We start from the raw sequence: 20,193 nt of genomic DNA, 5'->3' as shown, positions 1-20,193 counted from the left end.
CTATAAAAAAATTATTATCCCACCCCCCCCAACTACTGTGCCCTCAAGACGTTTCCTTTTATCTTAATATATAGTGCAATATTGTGACAAAAAAACCTTTGGGGAGCATCACCCATCTCTGATGGTTTCTTGTTAATTGTTGTTATAACAGGTGACTGACCTGTACATAACACTATCAAAGAAGATGAATAGAAGAGTGCGCTGTCTTGGGACAGCTCCTGTTTCATGTATACAAGGCTATTAAAGTGGTGTGCCTCTCTGGATTCATGCATGTTTTTGTTATATTTCAGTTTTGTTTTACACTACATGTTAGAGGAGAGATCAAATGCAAGTGGCAAAGTTTTGTTTCATAGCAACAGTCAAGGACAAAAGCACCTTGCTCTGGTATGTAATACCATGTACATATTACATTGGTAAATAATCTTGATTTTTGGGAGTACTTTTCATATACATGGGTAGTTTCAGAATTGTATTTATAATATATACTAATAGTTGTGTTTCCACTGAAGAGCCCACATTTATGATTCTAACTTGAAAATTTGTCAGAATATTTAACTTGTTAGTTTTTGAATATGGGTAAATTGCTCACACAAAAACTAGGTCACTTGGTCAAATCTAAGCATAACCTTATTATCACTTCAAAGGCCACATTTATGATGAACATGATTAGAATACAAATATCACCAGGTCAAATGCTGTTCATATCTTGTAATCTCTCTAGTGGTCACCTTTTTTTACTCAATCTTTATTATGCTCCCCCAAAATTTTTGGGGGGAGCATATAGTCGCCGCTTCGTCTGTCCGTGTGTCCATCCCTGCACAATTTTTGTCCGGGCTATTTCTCAGCATTTTATGACCGGAATTCAATTAAACTTTATGTGAAGCTTCACTACCAAGAGGAGATGTGCATATTATCAGCCGGTTCTGGTCGGATGATTTTTTTACAGAGTTATGGCCCTTTGAAATTTTCTATAAACTGTACATATAGTGCAATTCTTGTCCCCCCAGCTACTGACTGGAATTCAATGAAGCTTTATGGGAAGCTTAACTACCTTGAGGAGATGCGCATGTTATTTGTGGGTTCTGGTTAGATGATTTATTTAGAGAGTTATGGCCCTTTGAAATTTTTAAGTTGCTAAACCATCCATCATATTTTTTTGTCCAAAGTTATGCCCCTTAAAACGTTTCCTTTTATCTTAATATATAGTGCAATATTGTGACAAAAAAAACTTTGGGGAGCATCACCCGTCTCCGACGGTTTTTTTGTTCAAGTTTGTCAGAATGTTAATCTTGACAATATTTAAGCCAAGTTCCAATATGGATCACTTTTGTCAAGAAACTAGATCACCAGGTCAAATCTTTAAATAGAATCTTACCACTGTAGGGGCCACATTATTGGCTGAAGCTTGGTGTAACTTGGTCAGAATGTTTATCTTTATCAAGGCCAGGCATTGAATCTGGTCAGACTGGTCTCAAAACAGGTCAACATGTCAAATCTGAAGAAACCTTTTTACCACTCAAGTGCCACATTTATGGCTCAATCTTGATGAAACTTGTTCACAATATTTATCTTGAAGATTTGAAGGCCTTGTTTTAATATGTAGGGTCAAAACTACATGTATTTCACCAGTCTGCATTAATTGGTGCCTGTGAACTCAGGTGAACAATGAAGGACCATAATGCCCCCTTTTTGTGTGAATTGTTTCATGTATTTCAGCAGGTGTGCAGTGGAAAGCTAAATACTTTTAGATGCGTTGTTTTTCATGTCTGAGCACAGTTTTAAGAGTAAAATTTTGATTGAAAATTTTAAACAATATTTCATGTTGTTGTTATGCATAGATTTTATATTTGTGCTTTCATGAATTGTTTCAGAAAAAGCCTATTGCCCAGCTAAAGGCAGCCTCTGCTTTGAATCGAATCCTTGTGCTCTGTGACAACACTGTCTCCATGCTCAACATGCTAGATCTAGAAGTAAGGCCTGCACCTGCTGCAGTCACTTTGGTGACTTTTTTATGAATATTTTGTAGGACATTTCATAAATGTGATGCCTTATTATCCAGCATTTGACTAGATCAATAATGATTTTTTGTGTAAAAGTTGTTTTCATATGGTGCATATTCCATGTTTTTGGTTAAATTGTCTTTTATTTGCTTTGCATATGATCGTTTTAAACTGTCAACGGTTTTGAAAATAGGTTTTTTTGTTTTAACCCTTTACCACTAAGATGTTTGTAGTCCCTGAGAAACTTTAATTTCATTGAAGACCTTTCTTACTAGATTCAAGTTTTAAAAGGCTTCATTTCCAACCAGTAGATACCAATGAGCAGCAAACAGCGTAAAACCTGAACCTACTGCGAGTTACTAGAGTCTGTTTATGTTTTATGCTGTTTCCACATAGCAATTTTCACTTTGACTCTGAGTGGGAAAGGGTTAAAAATTACTTATTTTGTAGGGATGGCAAAATTATTTGAATATTTGATTGAATGGTCAGTATTCGAATAACAGAATTGATATTCGCATATTCGCATTTTTTGTTCAAACATAATTGCCCTAATATTGAATGACCTGCGAGCCGCTTACTTTTTTGCACCCAAAATCATTTAGGATTAACATGTTTGATGTGACATTCTTCGTGTCAAACTGATAACGCGGCCCGTAACAGCGTTGATTTCGCAATGCAATATACACACTCTGAGAAAGGCCGAAACTGTTGTTTGTCAATGGGGTGTCATTTAATGGCTTCAATTGACTGGCGAATAATAATTAAGTTTCTGTGATCACAGTATGAACAGCCATTAAAATGTGTGAATTACTCAAATTGCGCAATCCAATATAAACACTCTAAGAAAGGGCATGAACTGTTATCTGTCAATTAGGTGCCAATAAAGGGCTTTAATTGACTAGCGAATAATAATTTAGTTTCTGCTATGGTTACTTTAAAATTTTAAATAAAAATAAAATTCTATGACATGATGTTTTTCCTTTTATTTGTGCCCGATTACAGTATCGGTCATAGTATTAGCCGACAGCGATACAATTACTGGATAGCAATGTTAATAAACAGCCTCGTATTCAGCAAACGCATATAACTTACAAAACAATGGAAGTTAACCCAGAACAAGTTTCACTCTTTTCTGATATATTTCGCCTAAATAGGCTTTTTCAAAGTTTGTGTTTACTATTTAGCTACATTTCCTTTCTATATCTCAACCCAACAATTGTATATTTAATTGTATTTCTGTGTCAATTTATATTTAAAATCCCTACTGGATACAAAACTGAGTAATAGAAGTTAAATCAATCCAGCCGTTTTATGCGAATATTCAAATAATCGATTGAATGGATTTGCGAATATTCGAATACCGATATGGGTATTCGATGCCATCCCTATTATTTTGATAACTATTTCATGATTTAAACTAATGACTTATGAACAGCCGGCTGTGGGAGGAGCTAAGATCAAGGGTGTGACCCAGTTCTGTCTGAATGAGTCACCCGTTGGTAACAACCCGTTCTGTGTGGAAGTCTGTGTGGCCTTGAAGAAGAAGCAGGTTGCTTTGTACACCATCACAGAGGACCGCATTAACCACGTGAAGGACATGTCATTACCTGAACCAGCATCTGTCATAGTATGTATGCATGTCACTACTTGAGCCAGCATCTGTCATAGTATTATGCGCATCTTGTTGTCTGTAATCTGCTTTGTACGTCTAAAAGTCCTGAAGCTTGTGTTGTCAACTTCTCTTTAACTATCGGGGGGGGGGGGGGGGACTAAGGACTTGCTCAAGCTTCAACAGATGAATTACCTTGATGTGCCAACAATCATAAATAAACATTTTGGCTTCGATAAGTTTTTATAAGAATTATAATCCTTAGTCTATTATTAGCTCGGCTGTTTTTGGAGAAAATCAGAGGTATTGTCATAGCCAGCTCGTCGTTCGCCGTCCGGGGTCCGCCATGCTAAAACCTTAAAATTGGCTCTAAAATCATAATGCCTCCACCAACAACTTTGAAACTTCATATGTTGCTGCACCTTGATGATTTCTACATGCCACACCCATTTCCGGGTCACTAGGTCAAAGGTCAAGGTCACTGTTACCTATAATATTCTTCTTGCAAGCTTTCATTTATTCAAAACTGCACCCGCAACCGAGCGTTGGAACCCGCTATGCGATGCTCTTTTTCCACTATATAATAGATAGTCCTAAACTTTTTTTATGCCCCCAAAGGAGGGCATATAGTGATCAGACCATCAGTCCGTCCGTCTGTCCATTTGTCTGTCTGTCTGTCTTTCCGTCACACTTTGTGTTTAGGTTTTGCATTTAGGTTTTGAAAAATGCTCATAACTTCTATGTCTCTTCAGATACAGTACAGGCAACGTGTACTTTGACAAAAACGCGTGTCCGCGGTGTTCAATTTTCCCGATGGGTGACATTTCGCGGGGGGCGGACACGCTACTGACCGCGGTGTTCGGCGAACACCCGAAATCGCCGCGATTGCACGTCATCATTAACTGGAACACCCGTGATCACCGCAATGCCGCGCGGCCATTGATACATGTAATACCTGTCTGCGATGGTCATTCAAGAGTTTTAAATTTACATGTACATGTACAATGTACAAATGAACATAATAAACTACATGTATGTGCAAATGTATGCGTACTTAAAGTGATATTATGGGCAACTAACAGTATTTACAATATACAATGTAGGTGTGTATCGTAACCGTTGTTTATTTTTTGTGTTTTCGCTCGATATACACTTGCATTTGTTAATGCAGCATCAACATAATTAAACAATATCCCGAAAAGAAAAATAATCCATTTGAATATCAACGTACTTTCGTTTTGACAACTTACGACAGAAATGAATCGATGTACGATGCGAGTCTAAATGTAGTTTTCATGCAGATTCTTTCATACGACACAATGACACAATTTGGTTTTACGGATCATTTCAGCTTAGAGGGATGGGTGAGTCATGTAACATATCGAAAATAATATATATTTTTTATAAACAACAGGTAACAAGATGAGTTGTAGATAATTTCAGATACCACATTCATTATAACTTATTGTTTTCACCCGTTTCTTTTCAGCTCAATTCAACAGTAACAAAATGCCCATCACTTTAAATTCGGACAGCACGTAAAGTCGGAATCGTAATTAAAGCGCTTAGATCATCAAGTCTATTAACTGGTATGGTGTTAAGCAATTCAATCGCCGTTTTTTAACAACACATATCGAGTTATAAAGAAAGTGAGTATTAAATAATTTATTTGCGTCGGCCTGTACTGTCTGAAATAACGTACTGCATCAGTATGCTACGAAATTTAGAAATTGTCAACTGTCGATTGCAACGACTGCAATCGTAAACTGTTGGGTTTTTCTATTCATATACATGTATTTTAACAGATTATATTTTGTGTCTTTCAGGTTTCTTCCATTTCAGCACTGGACTCGTTTGTTGAAATAAAGTTCTTTAAGATCTTTGAAAGAAGTTCAAAATTAGTAAATATAGCATGTATATAGAGAATGATATTCCGGATCATTCTCTTTCATGCGGTATTTTCGTTAGAGTTGTTTTGCTCGTTTGTAACTTTTTGTGCTTCTTCCCGACTTTTTCTGCTGACATTTCCGCTTGTTCTCAATGCTTTGCATGGCGAGTTGTGAACAATATCTGATGTAAGATATTTTATATTGATCTAATCAATATTTACTTTCTAACGTAGCCCATGTCATCCTTCATTTTCAAGTTAGTTATTATTTATAACGATTTGTTACCGGTTATAAATTTACATATCAGGTTATGAATATTTGATAACAACTCGTGATATTCGTTCATGTTGAATTAATTGTTTGTTTTTGTTTTTCCTGCGGCTTCCCCTTAGCATATAACATTGCATTATTTAATAGATAGAATCCTGTATATACATGTATGTACGTAATAACAACAACATTATAAATTCGGTATTTATTCGAAATGCACAGTGAATATCAAATATATACAGTATTTACATAATTTACATTCAGTAGAAGTATTCACATGTTGTTGTTCAGAAGCGACAGAAAAATATATACAGTATTTACATAATTTACATTCAGTAGAAGTATTCACATGCTGTTGTTCAGAAGCGACAGAAGCGAAGTGTCGCATGAGGTGTTTATCTCGGGAAGCATGCCGTGCAGGTCCTCCATGTACCCGTTGATGTCGGCAGATGTGCCCGCATCTCTCCTCATTCGTCTCTCCTCTCTACCCTGGCGGCGAAGAAGTTCATTAACCTTAGGCACAACACTGTCACGCCATACATTTTCCGCCAGGGCTTCTGGATAGAACACACCGCATTTTGTTGTCGCCAATATGTTTTAGATTGATATTATGCGCATTTTCGACTGTTGAATTGAGCTGAAAAAGGGAAACTGGTCAAAATATTTAGTTAAAATATGGTAACTGACCAATTATCTACAACTCGTCTTGCTTCCAGTGGTTAATAAAAAAATATAATATTCGATATTTTTCATGACAGTTCAGTCCTCTAAGCCGAAATGATCCGTAAAACAAATTTGTGTCTTTGTGACGTATGAATGAATCTGCACTAAAATGAAATTTAGGTTCACATCGTACCCCGAATCATAACGAAAGTACAATTGATATTCAAATGATTTTTTTATTTTTCCGGGATATCGTTTTAGAATGTTGATGCTGCATTCATAGATATAAGTTTATGTAAAGTGACAACACCAAAAAATAACCGACGGTTGCGATAGACACCTATAAACATTGCATATATTGTTAGATGCGCATAATATTACGTTAAATACTTAAAATATCCTTCGACCATCATGTACATAAAAATAGACTATATTTACTTGTATTCATTATCGCTTTAAAGCGGGTATATACGATTTTTATATGTGTTTAATTGTAATTGTAATACATTGATAAAATATGTTACAATAACACAAAATAGGCAAGAAAAATTACACATTAAAGCCGAATTTCATAAAATGCAGCAAAGAAAATTAGCGCCCCGAGTCGATTGTGACGTACATATTTTCCTGCAATAACCAAAGCATTCGTCTTTGCATTAGGATCGGAGTTAGTGTTCCTGTGTCGTATGAATAGATATCGTTGCAGGAATTCAAATAAACCGTTAAACTAAGTTTAGATTCACATCGTACATGTATGGTTTACATGCTAGCGAATTCGGCTGTACAGCCGTTTTAAATTTCAGAATTAAATATCTGGCTTATTTCGCATTTTTCGACACGTTCTTCTTTACTTTTATTTTAATTTATATTTAAAGATATATATATATAATAAGTATATTACACATTTTATATAAATTCATAAATATTTGACAACAACGTAAAAACCCGCTTTAAATGAAAGGGATCAATAATTTACGTTTATATTTAATTATTTTATTTTTAGCGAACACGATGAACACCGCGGTAGATATAATGGGTCCGCGGTGATTCGCGGTGTCCACCTTATTGAAAACGGCCACCGCGAATATTTGATCTGAACACCCATCGCGGGGGTCGTTTGGTAAGCGAACACCGTAAAATGAACACCGCGACGAGTGGCGTTTGTCAAAGTACACATTGCCTGTACTGTAGCAACTTGATATTTGGCATGCATGTGTATCTCATGGAGCTGCACATTTTGAGTGGTGAAAGGTAAAGGTCAAGGTCATCCTTCAAGGTCAAAGGTCAAATTAATGGCTTCAAAGCGGCGCAGAAGGGGGCATTGTGTTTCTGACAAACACATATCTTGTTTTTTATTGTGTTTTAAATTCCTCTTTGACTACTGAGTAAATCTCACACATAAACTGTACAAATTTTGGCTGCGCTGAGTTTTGGAAGATTTGGCCCTGAGTCAGTTATATAGAATATATAGTGGATTTGTCTGTGTCTAGACATATGTCGAAGAAATTGTCTGTTTCAAGTTTCGTATATTCATGCAATTGATCTTCATTCATTTTGTACATTTTTATGCCCCCTTTCGAAGAAAAGGGGGTATATAGTTTTCGCACTGTCTGTCAGTCTGTCTGTCAGTCTGTCACACTTTTCGTGTCCACTCTCTAATTCAAATAGTTTTCATCCGATCTTTACGAAACTTGGTCAGAAGTTGTATCTAGACAATATCTAGGTCAAGTTCGAATATGGGTCATGCCGGGTCAAAAACTAGGTCACGGGGTCGAAAAAACAAATCCAAGGGAAGTAATAAGCTTTAAATGGACATAATTATCTGACCTGCCAAATTATATATTTTTGTTAAATAAATCAAATCAGCGCAGTACGCGGCATTGTGTTTCTGACAAACACATCGTGGTAAAAGGTCAAGGTCAAGGTCATCCTTCAAAGTCTAAGGTCAAAAATACAAATCCAAGGGAAGTAATAAGCTTTAAAGGGAGATAATTATTCAATATTGAACATAGCAACTTGATATTTGGCATGCATATGTATCTCATGGAGCTGCACATTTTGAGTGGTGAATCTACAGTCACGGTAGTGGCTTTTAATTATTTGCTACTAAAAATAGAGATTTGTTAGAGACAATTATTTTCAAGGGAAAAAATTTATATAATTATAAATCTCAGATTATATATTTCCTTACCAAGAATTTAAGTTCTTTTCACAGTTACTGTACAGATTTTTTATTTTGATTATTTATAACTCAAATGATTGATTTGTAAAAGTTTTTTTAAATGATATAATTATCATTTCTTTCCTGTACTAATTTGTGAATAGTAGGGTTCATTACATACCTGTGGACTTATGTCCATAGATACATGATGAACTCTGGCTATGATCTCTTTGATAAACCACAGGCCTTGGTTGTCAGTGATGTCTGACTTGGTAATTTTTGACTGTCTACAGACCCCCCCCCCCCCCCGCCCGGTTTGATTGGACAAAATCCAAGGGAATAAATAATCTTTAAAGGAGATGATTTCTATACCTGCCAAATGATAAATAGAAATTTTATTTCAAAGCAGCGCAGTAGGGTGCATTGTGTTTCTGACGAACACATCTCTTGTTGTTATAATGTCTGGGTCAAGTTCAAAATAGTTCTGATCAGTTGTGATACATGGCAGCGACGGGGTGTGGTGTTATATATGTCTTTATATTGAAACATAGTGAACTCATGAAGTTAAATTGTTTATCTAATCATAATGAAACTTTCTAAGAAAAATTTGTTTAAATGATATCCAGGACGGGTTCAAAAATGGTTTTGGTCTGTTAAAAACATGGCTGTCTTTGGGTAGAGCACTTTTTCTTCTTTTACAATAGTAACCTTGTAAACCCTCTAAAAATCACATTTATTACCTATGGATAAAAAGAACATTTGTTTTAATGATATCTGTGCTATGTTTTACAAATAGTTTAGTTCCATTAAAAAGGCTGCTTGGGGTTAATTGTCAGTAATCCTTGTATGGCTCAAGTGAGCTCAGAGCAGTGCTTTTGAAACTCAGGTAAGAACCTTTGGTCTTTTGGTCCACTTTTTGAGAAAGATCACATTGATATGTGCCCAGCCAGCTCGTTTGGTGAAGCACTGGATCAGTCTTGGTTTCTATCATCTGTGCACAAGCCCAGCAAGAAATGCTGTGAGGGGATTAGTCATGAAATAATATCTAAGGCCAATGGTTCCCTACCACTAATGCAAGTAGCACTCTTGATATCTACGGTAGTGGCTTGCATGTGTGCATGGGCACATTTTATTAAGATATTTAAGGCTTGTCCAATTAATACTACATAGATATGGCAGCGCATAATGGAATTGGTAATATAATATAAGATCTCTAATGCTTTGGTTAGATTATTAGATTACTTATGCAATATATGTTAACAATATCTAAAAGTTCATATATATTATTGTATTGATTATATCTACTGTAAACATTTGAGATAAAATGTGCAGTATTTGTTTATCAAAAAACATAAATATATACATAAAATACAGTTTGAAAAATTCACATACATACCATTAATTCAAATCATAAGTCTACTGCTTGGTCTAAGTCAAAATATTTTGTAATGTTTGCAGGTAATTGAGCATTTAGCATTTTGGCTGAAACCTATCTTAGGCTATCTAGCCATTATGATAATGAATTATTTTGTAAAAAAAGAACACTTCATTCATGAATACTGTGTTGGAGATTTAAAATGCAAACTAAAGAATTAGATTTATGATTGAACGTTTATGACGTAACTTATCTATACATGGTATCAAGTTCCAGTTTGTATTTAATACAGAATGCACAATGGCAGGTCCTGAAGAAAAGTTGACTTTAAGTCATAAGAGCAGAGTCAACTGTGTTGGTTGTCTTTGGTCACTTGTTTAAGGATTGCAAGTCAATTCAGAGCTCCAGATAAGGTTTTGTGAAATTCTTAAATTACTACCAGATTTTCAAAAAGAATTCTTAACTCTGAAATTTTATTCTTAACGTTACTACTAAGTTTTGGAAAATAATTCTTATTTTTTATAAATGACCTAAAAATAAATAATAATGGTTCTTTTCATGCAAAAGAATCAAAATAAACATACTAGCAACTTTATTTATACGAGTTCAGCAGTGTAATTTTAGTATTATACAATTTTATTTTTCAAATACCTTCATATGCCCAAACTGTGCTTAGATTGCATGCCTTAGATGAATTTTTTACATATTTCACAATTAAAACGGGTCTCCCCTTCAATCTTTTCAACGATTAGCCACGGGCCTTGTCCCTTCAACTCGTTCAATGTTTTTTGTGTGTTTAAATTTGGACCCGTCGTGTCGCGTTTTTGTTTAGCTTTTCCGACTGTGTCGGAAACTGAACATACAACATCGTATAAGATCATTTCTATAATGTCTTTCTAAACATTTAACTTCGGCTCACTTTGCGTACAATATGTTAAAAGCGTGTTTTTGGACGCTTTGCAGTTTTTAGGACGCTCTCTGGGCGCCGCCATTGTTTTTTGACAGATAGACTGTATACGCCGCTTTTATTGGAAAAAATGCGCTTTGTTAAACAAACCCGATAACCATTCTATGTAAGCACCGCAAAGATCTTTAATACTCGAAAAGAACTCAATAAAAATCGATACGAACCGATGTAAAAATAATATTCGTAACTTGATTTTGTAATTCTTAATGATACGACAAGATTTTAAAATAAATACGTAACGGACTTGAAAATAATTCGTAATTACGAAAATACAACCCTTATCTGGAGCTCTGCAATTAATTCATTCATGTGACCTTTAGCCATTATTTGATTGGATTATGTAGCTTAAAGTCATAACTCATTGTTTGTTTGGATGATGCGACCTTAAGCCATGATTAATGTGACAATCTTGACCAATGAAATTTGAACACCTACTTGGTCTTCTCTCTCCTTAATTAACAAGAAGAACTTTATCAGTTATGTTTAAAGCAAGTAACCAGAATGAAGACTATGTGTTGATATGATTCACTGTTGAAGTTACAGAGATAATTAAAAATGTTGCAAATAGATTATAAATAATTGTTCCCCTTGTGAGTGAGAAATCATGGCTTAGATCCTCAGTGGGGAAGCCTTCTCAAAATCTGTCCAAAAAGATACCAAGTACTTGTACTTCCCTGATACTGGTCTAGAGAGTGTCCCTATAAGCCGATCTTGCACTTCCCTGATACTGGTCTAGAGAGTGTCCCTATAAGCTGATCTTGTACTTCCCTGATACTGGTCTAGAAAGTGTCCCTATAAGCTGATCTTGTACTTCCCTGATACTGGTCTAGAGAGTGTCCCTATAAGCTGATCTTGTACTTCCCTGATACTGGTCTAGAAAGTGTCCCTATAAGCCGATCTTGCACTTCACTGATACTGGTCTAGAGAGTGTCCTTATAAGCCGATCTTGTACTTCCCTGATACTGGTCTAGAAAGTGTCCCTAAAAGGCGATCTTGTACTTCCCTGATACTGGTCTAGAAAGTTTCCCTATAAGCCGATCTTGTACTTCCCTGATACTGGTCTAGAAAGTGTCCCTATAAGCCGATCTTGTACATCCCTGATACTGGTCTAGAAAGTGTCCCTATAAGGCGATCTTGTACTTCTCTGATACTGGTCTAGAAAGTGTCCCTATAAGGCGATCTTGTACTTCCCTGATACTGGTCTAGAAAGTGTCCCTATAAGGCGATCTTGTACTTCCCTGATACTGGTCTAGAAAGTGTCCCTATAAGGCGATCTTGTACTTCCCTGATACTGGTCTAGAAAGTGTCCCTATAAGGCGATCTTGTACTTCCCTGATACTGGTCTAGAAAGTGTCCCTATAAGGCGATATTGTACTTCCCTGATACTGGTCTAGAAAGTGTCCCTATAAGCCGATCTTGTACTTCCCTGATACTGGTCTAGAGAGTGTCCTTATAAGCAGATCTTGTACTTCCCTGATACTGGTCTAGAAAGTGTCCCTATAAGGTGATCTTGTACTTCCCTGATACTGGTCTAGAGAGTGTCCTTATAAGCAGATCTTGTACTTCCCTGATACTGGTCTAGAAAGTGTCCCTATAAGCCGATCTTGTACTTCCCTGATACTGGTCTAGAGAGTGTCCTTATAAGCAGATCTTGTACTTCCCTGATACTGGTCTAGAAAGTGTCCCTATAAGCCGATCTTGTACTTCCCTGATACTGGTCTAGAGAGTGTCCTTATAAGCAGATCTTGTACTTCCCTGATACTGGTCTAGAGAGTGTCCTTATAAGCAGATCTTGTACTTCCCTGATACTGGTCTAGAGAGTGTCCTTATAAGCAGATCTTGTACTTCCCTGATACTGGTCTAGAGAGTGTCCTTATAAGCAGATCTTGTACTTCCCTGATACTGGTCTAGAAAGTGTCCCTATAAGCCGATCTTGTACTTCCCTGATACTGGTCTAGAGAGTGTCCTTATAAGCAGATCTTGTACTTCCCTGATACTGGTCTAGAGAGTGTCCTTATAAGCAGATCTTGTACTTCCCTGATACTGGTCTAGAGAGTGTTCCTATAAGCCAATTGCTTTCAATACAATTAAGCTCAAATACGAAGCTTTTAACTAAAAAAAAGAACTTGCAGAGCATGGACGGCCATGTTGTGTGTGCAGCCCTGCTGTCGCAGTACTGCATGCTGGACTATGAGACTGGTCAACAGACGGACCTCTTCCCCATAGACACAGAGCACATGAGGCCCTTGGTCAAACGAGTCAGCAGGGTAAGGGAGACATATCATGCATCAGTTGATGCTTTTCATGATTTCAGTAATTTTGTGTTTTTTTTTATGTCCCCCCACCACTATAGTGGGGGACATATTGTTTTTGCCCTGTCTGTTGGTTTGTGTGTTTGTTTGTTTGTTTGCCCCAACTTTAACATTTGCAATAACTTTTGCAATATTCAAGATAGCAACTTGATATTTGGCATTCATGTGTATCTCATGTAGCTGCACATTTTGAGTGGTGAAAGATCAAGGTCATCCTTCAAGGTCAAAGATCAAATATATGGGTCAAAATCGCTCATTTAATGAATACTTTTGCAATATTGAGATAGCAACTTGATATTAGGCATGCATGTGCATCTCATGGAGCTGCACATTTTGAGTAGTGAAAGGTCAAGGTCATCCTTCAAGGTCAAAGGTCAAATATATAGCTTCAAAGCGGCGCAAAAGGGGACATAGTGTTTCTGACAAACACATATCTTGTTGCTTTATGAATTAAAATGTGTGTATTTTTTTTTGTTTAAAAAAATCAGATGATTTGAGTGTATAAGTGACATTTAGTATCATTAATGATATAATAATTGTGTATTGACCAATAAACAACAGTCATCATTCTGTGTGGGTATTAAGCCATTTAGTTCCTTGGGATTAAATTAACATAGTACGTCCAACTCCAATCTCAGGAGGAGTTCCTGTTGACGGGCCCCAGTGCACTGGGCATGTTTGTGACCTCGGAAGGGATCTCCCAGCGACCCCCACTACAGTGGTCCGAGAACCTCATATCAGTGGGATATGTGCATCCATACATACTTGCCATGAATGATGAGTTTATCACAGTGCATAGGTATGTTCATCCTACATATATGCATTTGCAATGGACAATTAGTTGATCACTTTACAACAGTCTGTACAGAGTCTGTACAAAGTGTACAGTCATATATACATTGGATATGGACAATTAGTTTACCACTGTACACCAGTCTGTACATTTATACATGGGCCATGGACAATACATTTATCAGTTCACAAAGGTTTTTGATAATTAACAGCTTACATACATATGAAAGCTCGAGATCCATTGTCCATGGTGTAGTTACATTTTCTTACCAGTATGGATGTCTGTTTTATTGTTAAAGATTTAATTATTCCATTTACATCTACTTGTATTATTTGACTTTATTAATGCAAATCATGATTTCTTAAATTTACAAGAATGAGACTAACAGTATTTTCTATATAAATGAGTTTTGTTCTAAGAAAACTGGGCTTAATTCATGTGCGTAAAGTGTCGTTCCAGATTAGCCTTTGCAGTCCGCACAGGCTAATCAGGTACGACACTTTCTGCTTTTATGGTATTTTTAGTTTCAAGAAAGTCCCTCCTTACCGAAAATCAAGTTGAGGCGGAAAGTGTCGTCCCTGATTAGCCTGTGCGGCCTGCACAGGCTAATCTGGGACGACACTTTACGCACATGCATTAAGCCCAGTTTTCTAAAAAAAGACACAAATATTCTGTTTACCCGCTCATGTTTTCAGTATTTTGGACCAGCAGCAGAAGCAGGCCATACCGTTCCAAGGAGGGGTGATCATGAACGACTACGATGGGCGAATATTCATTGCCTCAACTAAAGAAATATACTCACTAGTGCCTGTAGCTTGGGAGAAACAAGTATGTGTGGAATAGAGAACAAATAAATGTGCATATTTGTGTGAGTTAACAAATTTAATGTATTGTATTTTGTATGTTTATACATAATTCAAAAGGATTTTAACCTAAGCCTTGTTTTTGAACAAATACAATTTTGTTTGGTAGTAAATATAAAGTCTGCCAAGTTATCAGGAGGTTTGGGGTTCGATTCCCACTTTGGGAGTGTTCTCATGATTTCCACTACCAACATTTACATGCTGGTTCTACCAAAGAAACAGACTCAAGACTGTCTTTACAAGCCACAGGCTTTTGATGCGAACAAGCAGAATTCAATTGATTTAAACACTTAACTCATGAATAATGAACAATATTAGGCAGATTATTAAATACGTCCCTTTTCAATGCTTTTATACTGGTTCCATTTTAATTTTAAGCAGGCAGATATTTTTGTAAGGAAGAAAGGGAATTTAAGTTTTATTTTTTACATAAGCTTTAAAAATGTATACGTTTCTTTAGCTCACCTGTCACGAAGTGACATGGTGAGCTTATGTGACCATGTGATGTCTGGCGTCCGTTGTGTGTGCGTGTGTGCGTCCGTCCGTCCGTCAACAATTTGTTTGTGTAGACAGTAGAGGTCACAGTTTTCATCCAATCTTTATGAAATTTGGTCAGAATGTTTATCTTGATGAAATCTGGGTTGGGATTGTATTTGGGTCATCTGGGGTCAAAAACTAGGTCACTAGGTCAAAAACTAGGTCAAATAATAGAAAAACCTTGTGTAGACAATAGAGGTCGCAGTTTTAATCCAATCTTTATGAAATTTGGTCAGAATGTTTATTTTGATAAAATCTGGGTTGAGATTGTATTTGGATCATCTAGGGTCAAAAACTAGGTCACTAGGTCAAAAACTAGGTCAAATAATAGAAAAACCTTGTGTAGACAGTAGAGGTCACAGATTTCATCCAATCTTTATGAAATTTGGTCAGAATGTTTATCTTGATGAAATCTGGGTTGGGATTGTATTTGGGTCATCTGGGGTCAAAAACTAGGTCACTAGGTAAAAAACTAGGTCAAATAATAGAAAAACCTTGTGTAGACAAAGCAGTTTTCATCCAATCTTCATGAAATTTGGTCAGAATGTTTATCTTGATGAAATCTGGGTTGGGATTGTATTTGGGTTATCTGAGGTCAAAAACTAGGTCACTAGGTCAAATAATAGAAAAACCGTCAACAATTTGTTTGTGTAGACAGTAGAGGTCACAGTTTTCATCCAATCTTTATGAAAATTGGTCAGAATGTTTATCTTGATGAAATCTGGGTTGGGATTGTATTTGGGTCATCTAGGGTCAAAAACTAGGTCACTAGGTCAAAAACTAGGTCACTAGGTCAAATAATAGAAAAACCTTGCATAGAATAGAGGTCACAGTTTTCATCCAATCTTAATGAAATTTGGTCAGAATGTTTATCTTGATGAAATCTGGGTTGGGAATGTATTTGGGTCACCTGGGGTCAAAAATTAGGTCACTAGGTCAAATAATAGAAAAACCTTGTGTAGACAAAGAGGTCACAGTTTTCATCCAATCTTTATAAAATTTGATCAGAATGTTTATCTTGATGAAATCTGGATTGGGATTGTATTTGGGTCACTTGGGGTCAAAACTAGGTCACTAGGTCAAATAATAGAAAAACCTTGTGTAGACAATAGAGGTCACAGTTTTCATCCAATCTTTATGAAATTTGGTCAGAATGTTTATCTTGATGAAATCTGGGTTGGGATTGTATACGAGATTACATGAAATCTTTTCTCTTCCTAGAAACATTGAATTAAAAATATTATTATGTTAATTTTAACAATAAAACCACAGATCACAAAGTTTAAAGACTCCAACAAACCCATTGCAGTATATACTGAACAGTGGGTCTAGTAATGATGATGCCACATACAACAGTATGTGTGTTTTCACCATCTTTACTTATAAAAAATGGGCTATTCTCTCTCTCTCTCCTTTAAAAAAAAAATCAAAAAACAACAAACATATAATAACATCATACTAATATTAATAATTAATAAGAATTATAGTAGCATAACATAAACAAGTCATGCATTTTTTTAAAAGTTCTTTTGGATGTAACAGGGCTTTCCTTTGACCCGAGCTCCCGGGTTTTGACGCTTGAAAATTACAGAAGACTCCTTTTTGACTCTTGAGAAAATTACGTCATGCGTCACATTTGACCCGGGGGAATATACCGACTTGCGTCAACGAGATCAAAAGTTGTTAAGACTAAGCGATAATTGGCTCGGGGCGGAGTATCTCATTTAGTACACGCTAATCGTTAACGCCCGTTTCCAATCATCGAAGCACAAGTCCACCCAGTAGGCGGAGTTTGGTTAATTAAGAAATCTAGTATTGACCAATTAAAACACTGCTGGTTCGATGACGCGTGTATTAACTTTCCATTATTTATCATAGCGTTTGTTATCAGCTGTTTGCGGAAAAGACGTGTATTAAACCCACCTAGTTGCAATAATCCAACTCCCAGCTATTGACCCTCTGAGCTGTACGTATGTACTCATAAAAGCTCAGAGCATTTAAGAAGAACTATAAACCCACCAAAACAGAATGGACTCATCCGCGTCAGTTTTAATAATATTCAATATAAAATAATAACATCCATATCCACATAACACCGTAAAGCATATTTTGAGATATTTCCAGAGTATGGCAGAATGTATTTCCAAAGCTGAATGCACCCATCACTGTTTCGCTTCATGATTGCTCAGTTCAAAGACGCGCGAAAGTTATGCTGGCATATGTACTGTCTACAACGTCAAATTACACGCTTTGCATCAAAGTTGCTAAAAATAACTATAGAACCGATACAACTGGCCTTGTGGCAAAGTGACAATTTTTGCATGAGCTAATTGATTACAAAATACATGTAGGCGTAATAATTGACCGTTTGATAAGGCATAGAAACGGCGTGTTTGTCGCACATCTTCCGTGAAGATGGCACATGAAATAATTAAAGGGCGTCGGAATTTTCGATGGGATTAAATACGGAGGCACCTTTATCGGCGAGTAGAAATAATTTCCTTTTATAGTTTACCGATTTATATAGGCTATTGTGTTTAGGTACCACCCGTATGTTGTTGTTTTTTTTGTGATAGCCAGCGGAAATGGGTTTTTATCACATTTTGTATTTCATTCTTAATTTAATAGCCACGCGAAACGGTCAAACAAAGTTATTGGATAAAGTGTAATTGTGCAAAGTGTAATTGTGCTAATGCATTCGAAAAATGTCGCAGAGAAACTTTTTCGAATTCGGAATCGGTAGTAACTCTGAAAGTGTGTGTAAGACGCCAACGACAAAGCGTACTTTAGATCTAAATGACAGTGCTCCTAACACCCCCAAACGTGCGAAAGAAGAACATATGACATATTACTCTGCTGTATACATGAAGTTAATGTTGTATTAGAATACATGTTTTGTATTTATTAATCATTGAAATATTGTGTTTAAATGCATAGTGTTGTAGTGACAGTAAAATGTAAGAAATAAATGTTAACATACATGTATCTTTTTATTTGTTGCTTTTTATATATTATATCTCAGTAATTTGCTTAAATTGCAAAAAATCATTGACTCCTGCGTTATTATTAGGACTCTCAGAAGTTTGATTTTGACTCTTGAAAATATGGTCCCAAGAGTCCTTGACTCTTGAGATTTGAGGTCTAAGGAAAGCCCTGATGTAATTATCCTTTTTCTTTCATTTATATTTTCTGCATAGAAACTATTACTGTTTACTTTTCGTTAAGTGCAATGTCCAGGTCGTCCGCCGTGGGAAAATTTCTATTTTTAAACGGATTGACCTTCTTGTAATTCTCAATAAGAAATTTCGGCCAATCAGCGCCATCGTTTTTAAAGTCTATCAACAAATAAAAACGCCGCTTTTTAACAGCGTTAGGCTCAGCCAGTGAAAAGCTAATTTATAAACTACTAGATTTTTATTAAAGCACCGCACCAGCACTGCAAAGTTTTATGTTTGTATCAATGGTACAGCCCAGTAAAATCGGGCTGTCCATTTTATGGCCGTTTTCCACCTTTTAAATGCAGAGTTTTAATGTTAAGCAGTGTGCTTGGGCAATGGTTTATTAACCGAAGTCACGAGGGTAAAAAATCCCATTAGTAGTGGGATTGTTTTTGGTTAGTCAGGTGAGCGATTCAGGGCCATCTTGGCCCTCTTGTTGTCAATATTTTGTGAAATTAAAAATAAAACGCAATCTGGAAAAACAGGCCTGAATGCATATGTGTAAAGTGCCATCCCAGATTAGCCTGTGCAGTCTGCACCAGATTATCAGGGATGACGCTTTCTGTCTACTCTGGATTTTGTTTAGAAGATACACTATTTTAACAATAAATTCTATAAAAGGGGAAAGTGTTGTCCCTGATTGTGACAGCACTTTACGCTCATGCATTAAACCCCATTTTCCCAGAGCTTGGCTCAAATACAAGTGTGTAGAACCCCCACCTGTTATGGTTGCTAGGTGCAGGGTCTGCTGGCTGACAAGAGGACCCAGGAGGCCCTTGATCTGACCAGGAATGCCAACCACGGGCTCACCAGGGACAACTTTCTCAAGGTGACAACCAAAACATACACTCAATAACCATAGAGTGATAGTTAAATAGAAAAATGTATGCCTCCACTTTGGGAGGGGGGGGGGGGGGCGCATGTAGATTTGCCCTAGTCTGAATTTTTCTGCATTCTTTTTATAATGAGTACTTTGAGAAAAAAGTTTAATGTGGAACAACTGTGTCCTATATATACATGTCTTGTTTCACTCACATTTGTGTCTAAATAAAAAAGATTTAATAAATTATCTACATGTATGTATATTATGGTAGATTTATTCAGTGAGTTTGCTACCCACCTCAGACAGCTTCCAGAACTTTTTAACAAGCCATCCAACATGTTTTATTTCTGATTAAGCATTTACCATTGTCATACTTAAAAACATCATAGTTTTTGAGATCATTGCCCTGTGTTGATATTTAAAACCAAGTATATTGTGAATACATAGTTGGTGCCAAGATTTAGAAAGTTTATCCAGTGAGAATAAGAAAATAAAATACGACAAGTGTTGGTTTGATCACTAAAAAATAAATTTCTTTCATTAGGTTTGAACGCTCACAACTATTTGCACATGCAACTACAGTCCAACCCCTTCTTCCGGTCACCCCTCATCGCCGGTCACCCCGTGTAGGCGGCCGGTCTGTGCCGCGACCGTCGATAAACACTATATAATGCACCCCTCTTAAGCAGTAACCCCGTTTCTCCGGCCAGCGG

The 20,193-nt window shown here is 36.5% G+C and overlaps 1 protein-coding gene across 1 annotated transcript in view; it reads left to right on the top strand.

Moving 5' to 3' along the window:
- The window catches only part of LOC127841551 (transforming growth factor-beta receptor-associated protein 1-like), a 42,132-nt gene that overhangs the window by 9,722 nt on the left and 12,217 nt on the right, over positions 1 to 20,193 (top strand). The window contains exons 3-9 of the mRNA XM_052370452.1: positions 291 to 384; positions 1,872 to 1,970; positions 3,436 to 3,627; positions 13,067 to 13,201; positions 13,885 to 14,045; positions 14,735 to 14,867; positions 19,394 to 19,486. Coding sequence (XP_052226412.1) covers positions 291 to 384; positions 1,872 to 1,970; positions 3,436 to 3,627; positions 13,067 to 13,201; positions 13,885 to 14,045; positions 14,735 to 14,867; positions 19,394 to 19,486 — 907 coding nt within the window. The remainder of the gene's footprint in view (positions 1 to 290; positions 385 to 1,871; positions 1,971 to 3,435; positions 3,628 to 13,066; positions 13,202 to 13,884; positions 14,046 to 14,734; positions 14,868 to 19,393; positions 19,487 to 20,193) is intronic.

Source organism: Dreissena polymorpha, chromosome 1, assembly GCF_020536995.1.
Source record: "Dreissena polymorpha isolate Duluth1 chromosome 1, UMN_Dpol_1.0, whole genome shotgun sequence".
NCBI classification, from domain to species: domain Eukaryota; kingdom Metazoa; phylum Mollusca; class Bivalvia; order Myida; family Dreissenidae; genus Dreissena; species Dreissena polymorpha.
Note: the sequence above shows the minus strand (reverse complement) of the source record. Positions and strands in the feature narration are given on the sequence as shown.